General features: G+C 44.7%; 1 protein-coding gene across 3 annotated transcripts; it reads right to left on the reverse strand.

Annotated features, from left to right (window-relative positions):
• Window positions 1-4,240: 4,240 nt before the first annotated feature.
• LOC123110494 (protein FAR1-RELATED SEQUENCE 5) lies at window positions 4,241-7,850 on the reverse strand. 3 transcript variants are annotated; one of them, XM_044531026.1, is made up of 8 exons: window positions 7,734-7,850; window positions 7,370-7,639; window positions 7,021-7,285; window positions 6,865-6,950; window positions 6,260-6,783; window positions 5,725-6,182; window positions 5,341-5,628; window positions 4,241-5,220 (listed from the first exon to the last, which is right to left on the reverse strand). In XM_044531026.1, exons 1-6 carry the CDS (start codon window positions 7,760-7,762, stop codon window positions 5,830-5,832), a joined length of 1,527 nt encoding a protein of 508 aa, XP_044386961.1. In that variant the 5' UTR covers window positions 7,763-7,850; the 3' UTR covers window positions 4,241-5,220; window positions 5,341-5,628; window positions 5,725-5,829. The 3 variants fall into 3 exon arrangements, with proteins under 3 accessions (XP_044386961.1, XP_044386960.1, XP_044386962.1); XM_044531025.1 differs by having other exon boundaries at window positions 6,260-6,950; XM_044531027.1 differs by lacking the exon at window positions 7,370-7,639 and having other exon boundaries at window positions 6,260-6,950; window positions 7,734-7,830.
• Window positions 7,851-11,701: the final 3,851 nt, after the last annotated feature.

Raw genomic sequence — 11,701 nt, forward strand, 5'->3', positions numbered from 1 at the left:
CGTCAGGTTCTCCTGCTTGCGCTCCACTGCAGCCTTCCCCGGAACCGCTCCCCTGGTAGGCGCCTGCGCATTAAAGACAACAATCATTTGTTTTTTGCCAAAAACGAGCAGACAGTGAATTAACGAAGTACTACATACAGAGTACGTGCATGCTTCTGCTTACCTGATTGTGCAGCGCTTGCAATCACTTGGTTTTTAAGCTCAATTACTGAATCACCCAGGCCCAACCCCTCCACATACTGTAGCAAAGCTTGCATGTGCCGCATGGTCATCACCCTCTCGTTTGCAAGGTGCCTTTCAATCTCTCTGTGCATGTTTTCATTCATGCAGGTGATTGTCCCGTCGTTAAGTGCACTTAAGTTACGAAAGAACAAGGTGTTGCGCTCCGCACTAGCCAGCCCGTGCTCTTTTAGTGATCTATCTATGAAAGCCTTGGCCTGAAAGACAGTACAAATGCTTAGTGCCCGTCAGTTATGCAGACTGCTTAAAACAGAAAACTTCATTTAACTAAATCACCTCCTCGATCTTGCTCCTAAGATTTTCACTGTTCCATGGCAAGCTTTGATCTGCCATGCGCTTGGCCTGTTCCATGGATGCATGTGTCAGAACAACGGGCGTGCACACAACAAAAAACATGCGATGCAGGCATGTGCTCACCTTCATCACACCGTATCTCTTCGGAACGCTACCAACGGCGGTATCTTTGTGTATTAGTCTTGACAAAATAAAGGCAGTGTAGAACTTTATCCTGGGACGCACAAGCGGTTCAGGCTCGACAGCTGTACCAGTGTCGATCGAGTCGAAACGCAATGCCTGCGACCAAAACAATATGACTCGTTTAAGATAAAACTCTACTCTGGCCAAACATAAATTAGACTCCTATGGACGATGGAAACAAACGCCTCACCTGCAACACTAGTGGGCACCCGTACAGCTGCGGCCTCTTCCCTTCCCTGTGTATATCATGGGCCTTCTCGGCTGCGCCGATGAGCTCACAATGCACATATCTACCCCAATTCACCCTCTGCAGGATAGCCGGGTCCGTGCAAATAGCATACGCTTCCGTTGGCACACTTTGCCTGTTTTCCCTAGGACTGAAACAAGTTGCCATGCAAAGCATAGCAAAACCAACCTGTGTCCTGATCTTGTCCGATTCGGAGAATGGGGTTTGACATGCCTTCTTCAGAGCCCACCTAATGTCACTTATGGTTATGTAAAAGGTCGACTGGGCTAACCCCAGATACTCTCTGATCTGCGTTAACTGGGCTGTTGAAGGCGCAACAAGTGATCTCTCTATTTCTATGTCTCCACCTAGTGCAATCCCTAAGATGTTGTGGATGTCAACCTCGTTGAACGTGACGTAAACATCATCATCTACCTTTAGCGCGCCGCGCTCAACATCTACATCTAGGAATAAACTCCAGCAATACTCCCGATCGACATGAGTTATGTTGGCTACTTCTAGCATCCCCCCGAGGCCAATCTCGGCTACTGCATCTCTCTGTGCATCAGTAAAAAGAGTAGCTACCTCGTACACATCCTTTGGAGCGAAGCTACTGTCTACTGCACTTTTCAGGTACAAGCCTTTCTTCCTAGACTCATAAACCTTGCTACAACGTGGACGACTAGACATCTAAGCTCCAAGAAGCAAGAACAAAGAAAGGAAAAACGGGACAAGAACCAAGAACTCTCCATCAGTATGCATTCGATACGTTGGAGAAACCAATACGACGAGCAAGGGGATACGCGCTTACCTCGTCGCTGGGCGCCGCTCCGGCGAGGCGCTGCCTCTAGAAGCAGAGTCGTCGCAGTGCTCTGCTGCTCTGGTTCTTGGAGAGAATGGCGTCGCTGAGACGACTCGGCGTCGGGCGGCCTCTTTCTTATGCACGCAGAGGGAAGGGAGGATAGTACGCAAGAGTAATGGCGAGCTCTATGCACTCGCGTCAAATCGCTGGCAAAGTGTGATGATGGCCTGTGCGCGCGCGCTCAGCACGTCTTCAAGGCGCAGTACCTCGTCTATCCAGTCCGGATCCCCTAGCGTACCTCGTCTATGTACTAAATAAAACTACACGCACGGTACGAGCAATTCTTTTGCGCGCACGTAGCCGGGTCTCCAGGGCCACTACACATGCGGCCACACGTGATCCGGCCACACATGCACGCATTTAGCACCGCTGCTGCCAGTTTGAAAATCGTTCCCACCATTCGTCATTTCAGAAAAAAAGAATTACCGGCAAATTTGCTCTAATCAATTCCCGCAGAGCCATGCAGTTCTACCTCTCTTTATGAACGGAAACAACCCATCCGGCAATCGACTGCAGGATGACAACCGCAGAATAAATTGGTATGCAGCCGAAGACATTGCGAATCGGATGAAGCATGCCCACCCATAACCCCCCGTACCCCCGCTAGTTTTTGAATAAGCAAAGCCACTGTTCTGCTGACGGAGGCAGCTCACGCGAACGGAGCGCATGATCCCCCCGATGGTCGAGCACTGTTCACCCCCTGCCTACCAAATGTACTTTCCTGATCGGGGTCTTTATCGTCCGTCCCATGCTTGATCTATACATAGTTCTCTTTTTTTAATTGTTGATATATTAGTTTCCGGTAGTCGAGTAGAAACTTCGGTTCGTTCGTTTTACAACTGAAAACCAAAATTTTTTCTTACAATTAATTCCATGTTGTATGATAAGCCCCTCTTGTTTGGTTTTTGAAAACTTCTAAAATCCGTCCTTGTCACACACTTGCATTTTTCAAAGCCTAGTATCCGATTTCTTCTTAAAATTTGCATTCTACTTTGTGCACCAATTTCCCTCTTACGCCTACGATGTTGAAAACACAATTTCATTTTTGCATACTAATTTTCCAAATTGTATATGTTTTTTCAAAACTTCAATTTTTTTTTTGTGAAAACTCCTATCCCTTTTTGTTAATTTTATGTTCTATGACAAGTGCATCTCCTTTGTCTTTTGAAAACTTCTAAAATCCGTTTTTGTCCCACACTTGCATTTGTATAGCCTATTACCCAATTTCTCCCTAAAATTTGCATTCTAGGATGTTGAAAACACCAAACCATGTTTGCATAACAGACTCCCAAAATGTATTATGTTCTTGAAAACTTAAAAAAAAACCTTTGTTTATTTTTTCAAAACCTTCAAATGTCCATCTTGTTTTTTGTTCTAAAAAGCCTCAACTTGCATGCAACACACTTCCATTCATAATCCTTACCATTTGCTATTCTTAGCATGTCAAGGAGATCACCACGCTCTCATTCACAAACAAGCTAAGAATGTGATCTAGAATCAACCCCAAAATTCATTTATTCCCCTCTCTTAACAACGCCATACAACTTTTTTTCAGACCAACTCAAGCAGCATACATCTCGGCACATGCAAACCGAACACCAGCGCAGGCCCATTGGGCCTCAATACAGTTTCGGCCTTTTACATGCAACGCTGTCAACTTCGTCGTCGTCGTCCCATGAAGCCCAAGGACACCTGTATACTACGGCTTCGAACAGTCGTTTCCCAGCATGTTCAACTTCTATCTTCTCCACCAGCTCTGCACATTCAGCAGGATCGTTCTCGCCCCACCCTTCAGTTAAATCGTAAAGTTCTGCATATTCGGCTGCCACGCCGTCTTCAGCATCACCTCCGACGTCTTCGGGGCACGCTTTACACTGAAACCAGCCATTCCCTCGCATCCCTTGAGTGAGAGTTCACGAACTACAGCAGTACGTTCGATGAAAATGGAATGAGCGGAAAGCTTACATCCTTCTTAGCTGGTGTGACTGCCTGTCGCGCAAACTATCCTTCTGTACTAACTTGACGCACCTCATGCTGTAATACATGAAAAGACAGAAAGGCATGAGTAGGGGGGGGGGGGGGGGGGGAAATGTTGGCGCTGAAAGAAGCAACAAAGATGCAAACGAGCACCTGAATTGTTTCGGTGCTACCTCCTTCCTCCAAACCAGCTGAAGACGAGCTCGACATGATGCTTCGTGCGCCCCTCCAGCCCATGCCGTATGTGTATATATAGGCTCCTGGGCGGATAGCAGGCAGCTCGACATGTTTGAATTTTGAAAATTTCAGACCCCACGTAGCAGGCAGCGTAAATGCTTCATTTACTCCACCGTGCATCATTTTCAAAATTACCCAGGGCGCACCAACTCACGGCTGGCCGGTGCATTTGCGTTTTGCGTGCATGGACAGATACAACATGTTGGCAAAATAACAATCCGTAGCTAAAGCAAGTTCCATCAAGTGCGTTCGGAAAAAAATTATGCAAGTCAAGTTACTGAGATACATTTTTAGGACGACCCGGTACGAAAACAGTTATTAAGACAACAGCCAAATACAGGGCGGAAATTCAGACAAACGTTCGTGCAATCTAATGAGACGGAGGAACGCCAGGCATCGACGACACCAATGGCTTGCTGCACGTAGTTTTCCTATGCCCAGGCAACCCACACTTGCTGCATGTGCCAACTTTCCTTTCCTTCTTAGGGGCGTCACCACGATCGGGGCAGGTGCTCGACTTGTGCCCTTTGCCCCTGCAAATCGAGCAGAACCTTGATCTTTTGTTGCTCCCCTTCTCATATGGAGCCTTGTCCCTGCTTGTTGTTGGCCTGCCACATTTCTTGTCCCTCTCCGACGCAAGCAGATTTTCGTCCTAACTGACAGCAAGCCTCGATGCAGTTTCAGAGAAGTCCGAATTGTAGCTACCTGCATTTGCACAAGATCCTTCTGATGCCAGTCCTTGGGATGCTGTACACTCCTGGCACTGGCTTGGCGGTGGATGAACTGACACCGATGTCGCTCCTCCGATGGTCATGTGATTCCCTTCAACACTCCTAACAGAGCACGCCGCCTTACAAGATTTTGTTTTCTTGTTCGAACCACCATCAACTCCAGTCTTCGAAACCTGCTGCTCGGCAATGCCTAGTCCATCATTTGGTGTGCTAATTTCTGCTCCTCTCTCCCGCAGATCCACCAAGCCATCCAACATGAATTTGTATGATTCTAGATTTCTGTCACCCATTTTAACCACTTCCAGGGCAGTGATGTACAGAGCAGAATGTCTATAAGTTGGCGCGTCTGGCGGCCCCATGTCTTGTTGATAATGCTTAAGATGATCTGGCAGATTGTCTCTCCCGTGTATGCTCCATCTCTTCAGGATGTGCCTGGAGGGAATCTCCTTAAGCCGGAGGACATTCATGACCTGTGAAGAACACATTATATCAGAAGGTGCATTGCCCAGACAGCAGGTGACGCTACATACACACGAGGAACAAACCTACGTATGAGGCTACATGCGTGTGGCATTGCCACCACCACTAACCTGCAGCGAGTGACAGCAAACCATCCCCATGTGCTCGAAAAGTCCGCATATGCAGGAGAAATATCCCAGATTGTCAGAGACATTGACCTCGTAGCGGCATTTGAACCATTTTTCTCGCTTTTCAGCTTTCACATGTGTTACTACGTATTTCTTTTTTGGTATGATCTCTTCTACATCATAGCTTCCGGATTCGTACAATATTCCCCCGAAAATCTCAAACATCTTTCTTGTGTACATTTTGCTAGCATGCACTTCAAGTGGGGTGTTGGCCTTCAAGACAGCTCCACTCTGCGAGAAAGGAATAACAAGAGAGAACAAAGTCGTCAGTTAAATCCCTTGGGAAATTTTGCTAGGTGTGCTCATAGTCTGTGCAATATACCATACCAGCCTAGTTCGTTTTTCCTGGTACCCCTCTTCTTGCTCACGGTCAAACTGCAGCTTGTTGTACTGTTTTACAAACAGATTCATTGAGCAAGAAGGTGGAACATACTATTTCAACATGTGATTTGCGCTCTCACTCCTCCCGGTGCTGGTTTGCCTCGCACAGAATTTCCCTGCAAAGTATGGCTTGGCCCATTTCTGTCTTGTCTTGTAAATTTGCATCAGGTATGTGTTATTCTTCAGTGAATACTTCTCAAGCAACGCTGCCCACCCGTCCTCAAACTCCTCGATAGTGAGCATTTCGTGAACCAGCTTGTGAAATTCTGCCCTGAAATCAGACTTCTTGGTGTAATTAGACCCCAGGCTCTCTTTGGCCTTCTTGAGGATGTGCCACTTGCACCATCTGTGTGTCGCATCTGGATATACGTCCGCAATAGCGACCTCCATTGCCCTGGCTTGGTCTGCACGGAATGGTGCACAAGTTAATTATCCATCTGTACACAGCTTGAATTGCTAGATCAGATGCATTGTTATTTACCTGTCAAAATGGTAATTGGTCTTTTTCCTCCCATCATCTTAACAAACTCATCAAAAATCCATTTGAAAGTGTCGACCGTCTCGTCTCGCATGAGCACACCAGCATACAACACGCTTTGAAAGTGGTTATTCACGCCAACAAAAATACCGAATGGCATATCGTACAGATTAGTCTTGTATGTGGTGTCGAACGTCACCACATCGCCAAAATGGTGGTACTGCTTTTTGCTACGCCCATTCGTCCACATGAGAGTGCGTATTCTACTTTCTTCATCCACCTGAACATTGTAGGTGAAATCGCTGTCTTGTACTTTCATCTCTGAAAAAATTGCCATCGTCTTCCGTACATCGTCGTCGGCCTGCTCCCTGCTCAGCTTGCCACACAGTGTCCTCAGGCACCTTTTGGTGAATGGCACATTTTCAACCCTCCCAAAAAAAGTTGCAAGAATGTTGTAAACTTTGCTCAGGTTCACATTGTTCTCTCTAAGCTGAGATACTAGCTCTCTTGTATATTTGTCGATATGCCTATGCAAAGGGAAATGCAGCTTCTCAGCACATGTATTTAACATCTGGTGATTGTGGTTTGACCTGAATTCGTTGATGTACCATCCATTGTCCTCTGTCCGCAAAAGTCTTATCATAGCTTGGCATTGACAACGTGATGATGTTGAGTTCGCCTCTTTTGGCTTGCCCTGTTTCGTAACGAAGATTAAAATTTGTAAACATCAAAGAGCACGAATCAATTACATGGTGGTTACTCACCGAGCAGCAACACACGAACTCCTGCATGCATCTCGTGCCTTTTACATTGGTTCTGCTCTTTGCGTATCTTATGCCAAACCCTGTCTCCCAGGAATAAAGATTGTAAAAATCGTAGGCCTCGTTTATAGAATCGAACGTCAGTCCAACTGATGGCGTCACTACGGTGTCTGTTTTCCTTTCAGCAAATCCTGTCAGTGCTGTTTCCAGGGCTGTCACCCTGTCAGCACTTGTTGCTCTCTCGTCTGGCACTGCAACCCTCCTGTTCCTGAAACCAGCAAAGAAAACGAGACTGTATGATTAATCAGAGTGACTTGGACGCAGTTGATAACTTCTGGTAGCAAGTAATTACCTTGTAACCCACCCGACTTTGTCATCAAGGGACGCGTATCTATTATCCATCCTCGAAGCCCTATTCTCCTCTAGATCCGTGGTGTTTGTTTCTGTCCTAACGTCGACAGAATCCAACAAATCAGCGAATCCGCCGCTGGGGTCGTCCTCGACAACCTCTCGTAGGACGCTCAGCCTCTCCGAATCGATGCCAAAAACAGCGGAATCAGGGTAGTTAGAAATGCCCCACGAGGAGACAGATTCGTTCCTTTCCGCCACAAACGCAGCCATGCTATGTAAGGAGGGCGCGGGGGAGATCTGTTAGAGGGCGTCTAATACTATCTTCCTGCTAAAACAAAGTCACATATAGATCCTCACGGACTAACCTGGATTCCCCTGCTTCAGCTGAAGCCATGCCCCTCTGCTCCGCCTGCGGCCCTGTGAGCGTGAGGCTTCAAGAAGATGTATAGTGCCGCACCGGTGGAAGCGTTAGCATGCGTGCTAAATGACGACGCGCCCAACGTCAGGGCAGTTATTACCCCAGTGCCGCACCGGTGTATCCACAAAACGACAAGCGCGTATTTGTACGAGCATAAATGCTCGTGGCCCTCTTACCAGGATGTAAAGCCGGCGTATTCGCAGACAAAAAAAGCAAAACACTGTGCGGTATTTGCGGAGGGGGGAGTGGCGCTAATTTAACTGCGAATCACGGCGCGTTACGGACGCACGAGATAAAGACCTTGCGTGGGGGCATGTCCTAAAAATTCGTGTCCGAAATAAACATTATAAATTACTTAATAACTATGTTAAGCTCACATGGGGGAAGAATTGGAGGTGTATCCACAAGGACCCAAATCGAAGGTCTCTCTTGCTCGATTGTAGGATCACCAAGATCCATGGTGACAAGCATACCCTCATCAAGACCATACATCTTGCAAAGTGCTTCCCAATTTTTGCAACCAAAATGGGTTACACTCTGAGCATTATACAACTTTACTTGAAAATCCACACCATGATGGGTACTTAGGATATTTTTTTGGTTTCGAAACTTTCATGGTCTTCAAAACCCATCCTCTCCAAGACATAGCGTCTTGCAAAGCATGGGATAAGCTAGTCGAATTGGAAAAGATGAAAAATACACGTTAAAATAGTTGAAGTCGTGCTTAATTACGAAAAAAACTATTGTCGTCGTTGCGTACCGTATGAACATCGCAGGTCTCCTCGAGCTTAATGCTGAAGCGCCGATCTTCGTCCAGCTCATTGAACCTGTCGCAGATATCTCGGTCATCGTGGCACCAGTCGCACTCCCCCGAGCGGTTTTCATCGTCCGATGAGTATGACATTTCCGGCCTACGTTCATAATTCAAATATTAAACTAGATCATTATTATTAATCACGGGTTGACTATCGATGATCGATGTACGTAGGCCTCCTTTCATTCCCGAATGCATTATTATACCAAATTGTTTAGCACACGGGAATGAAGGAGAACTTATCCAATATGAGCATTCAATAAGCAAAACCAAATCATAAAATAAGCAAAACCAAATCATAAAATAAACTATAGTATTCAAATTAGCATGCATTCAATAATTATAAGCAAAAGTACATCATCTCTTGGTGTCCGTACATCGTTGAATATTATCACTAATACAACTAGAACCATAGCGCCCGACGGGTATCGACGCAGGCGGTGGACACCCAAAGATAAGGAACCATCACAGGATCATAGCTCCAGTGAGATCCCTGAAGAACCTGCCAGATATTGTCGAACCTCCCCTCCAATGCAACCATGTAGCGACGGACGTGCTCGTCCTCCTCGCTGACACGGTGACGTACCACCTCCGCGGTGTTCGGATGCCTCACCACCGTCACTGGCCCACTCGACCGCCACCAAACAAGGATCGGGTCAACAACGGGTTGCCTCCTCACCAACCTACGTCCCCCGAAAGGTAGCACCTCCCAATACCAGCCCGGTGGAGCCCAGTCCCGAACATGGCCCTGATCAAGCAGGCCTCCACCGCCGAGTCGACGACGACGAGGATGCGGGATAGGCATCGCCGACGTCGACGCGGGAACTACTTCTATATATAGTTAAATAAAAGTAGTTTTATTAATTAAATCAACTATCTAGTTCAACTACTAAGCACTTACTATAAATATAAATAAGTAGTACTTACTAAAAACAAACTACTTCTATATATAGTAAAATAAATTAGTTTATTAAACCAACTAGCTAGTTCAACTATATATAAACTACTTATTTTTTTCCTTTTTCTAAATACTATGATAAAAAAATCATTAAAATTCTATGAACAAAATTAATTACACAATCTAAATATCACCAAAAAAATCTATTAACAATAATATCACCAAACATGCATATTCAATAATAATATCACCAAAAAAATCTATTAAAAAAATCTAACATAATATGAACAAATTAATTACTACACATCTAATCTAACAAAAAAATCTAATTAATCTAACAAAAAAATATAACATAATATGAACAAATTAATTACTACACATGCAATCTAACAAAAAAAATCTAATCTAACAAAAAAAATCTATGAACTACATATCTACTTCACATCAAACCTAACAAAAAAAATCTATGAACTACAAAAAAAATCTAAAAAATCTAACAAAAATAAAAAAATGCTCACGTACGACCGGCGACGGCGACGGCGAGGTGCGGAGCGGGGCGGCGACGGCGTCGAGGCGGCGCGGGCCGGGGCGGCGACGTCGATCGGGGCGGCGCGGTCGGGCTGGACGGGGCGCGCGGGCGGCGACGGCACGCGTGGCGAGGCTGGGCGGGGCGGCGACGGCGTCGGGGCATGGCAGGGCGGGGCGGGACAGCGACGACGTCGGGGCGGGGCGGCGACGCCGTCGGGGCGGGGCTGCGACGGCGAGGTGAAGGGAGACGCGTGGCGACGGGAGTGGAGCAGGAGAGATCGAAGTCGCGCTAAGTGATGTATATATAGCAAAGGCTTTGGTCCCGGTTCGTGGCACAAACCGGGACTAATGCCCCCTTTAGTCCCGGTTGGTGCCACCAACCGGGACCAAAGGCCTGTTTTCAGCAGCCCAAAGGGCGTGAAACGAAGACCTTTGGTCCCGGTTGGTGGCTTCAACCGGGACTAAAGAGCGGCATTCATCCCGGTTGGTGCCATGAACCGGGACCAAAGAGTGGTATTGGTACCGGTTGGTACCATGAACCGATACCAATGGACCCGTCTAACTACTTTTTTTATTTTCTGCAGCTGTTTTTTTGTTGTTTCTTCATGCAGCTGTTTTTTAGTCCCACCTCGCCAAGCGAGAGGCACTCGCAGCTGTTTATAAGCCCTGAGTGCAGAGACGATGACAAAGAGGCTCATTGCTCCTGCACATTGGTTAGCTTCAAGCCTTGAGGAATACGGTAGACTGCATAGAGCTATGTGCAGTGCAGTTGACACTATTCCGAAAGGCTTGAAGCAAATTAACGAGCATTGCGCCTCTTTTGTATTTTTAATGACTTATTTTTAATAGTTGTGATTAACTGTACTAAAAAAGGAGCATATATGCTTATTTTTAATGACTATTACAACTCAGAAATAAAAATTAAAAAATAAATATAGCAGAAAAGAAAAAAACTATATAAAAAACTACTCAGAAATGAATAGAAGAAAAAATAGTTGTGATTAACTTTACTAAAAATGAGCATAGGTGCTTATTTTTAATGACTTATTACAACTCAGAAATAAAAATAAAAAAATAAATATAGCAGAATAGAGAAAAAACTATATAAAAAACTACTCTGAAATGAATAGAAGCAAAAAATAGTTGTGATTAACTGTACTAAAAAATGAGCATAGATGCTTATTTTTAATGACTTATTACAACTCAGAAATAAAAAGAAAAAATAAATATAGCAGAAAAGAAAAAAAACTATATAGAAAACTACTCAGAAATGAATAGAAGCAAAAAATAGTTGTGATTAACTGTACTAAAGCATATATGCTTATTTTTAATGGCTTATTACAACTCAGAAATAAAAAGAAAAAAATAAATATAGCAGAAAAGAAAAAAACAATATAAAAAACTACTCAAAAATGAATAGAAGAAAAAATAGTTGTGATTAACTGTACTAAAAAAGGAGCATAGATGCTTATTTTTAATGACTTATTACAACTCAGAAATAAAAAGAAAAAAAATAGTTGTGATTAACTTTACTAAAAAATGAGCATAGATGCTTATTATTAATGACTTATTACAATTCAAAAATAAATAGAAGAAAAAATAGTTACGATTAACTTAACTAAAAAATGAGCATATATGCTTATTTTTAATGACTTATTACAACTCATAAATAAAA

Source organism: Triticum aestivum, chromosome 5B (assembly GCF_018294505.1).
Source record: "Triticum aestivum cultivar Chinese Spring chromosome 5B, IWGSC CS RefSeq v2.1, whole genome shotgun sequence".
Taxonomy (NCBI): Eukaryota; Viridiplantae; Streptophyta; class Magnoliopsida; order Poales; family Poaceae; genus Triticum; species Triticum aestivum.

Excerpts from the sequence above, each read along its gene's own strand:
- LOC123110494 (XM_044531025.1), bottom strand. The coding sequence starts at position 7,762 with ATGGCTTCAGCTGAAGCAGGGGAATCCAG. Across the intron at positions 7,640-7,733 it reads GCTGAAGCAGGGGAATCCAG|CATGGCTGCGTTTGTGGCGG; the intron begins GTTAGTCCGTGA and ends CTCCTTACATAG. Across the intron at positions 7,286-7,369 it reads AAAGTCGGGTGGGTTACAAG|GAACAGGAGGGTTGCAGTGC; the intron begins GTAATTACTTGC and ends TGCTGGTTTCAG.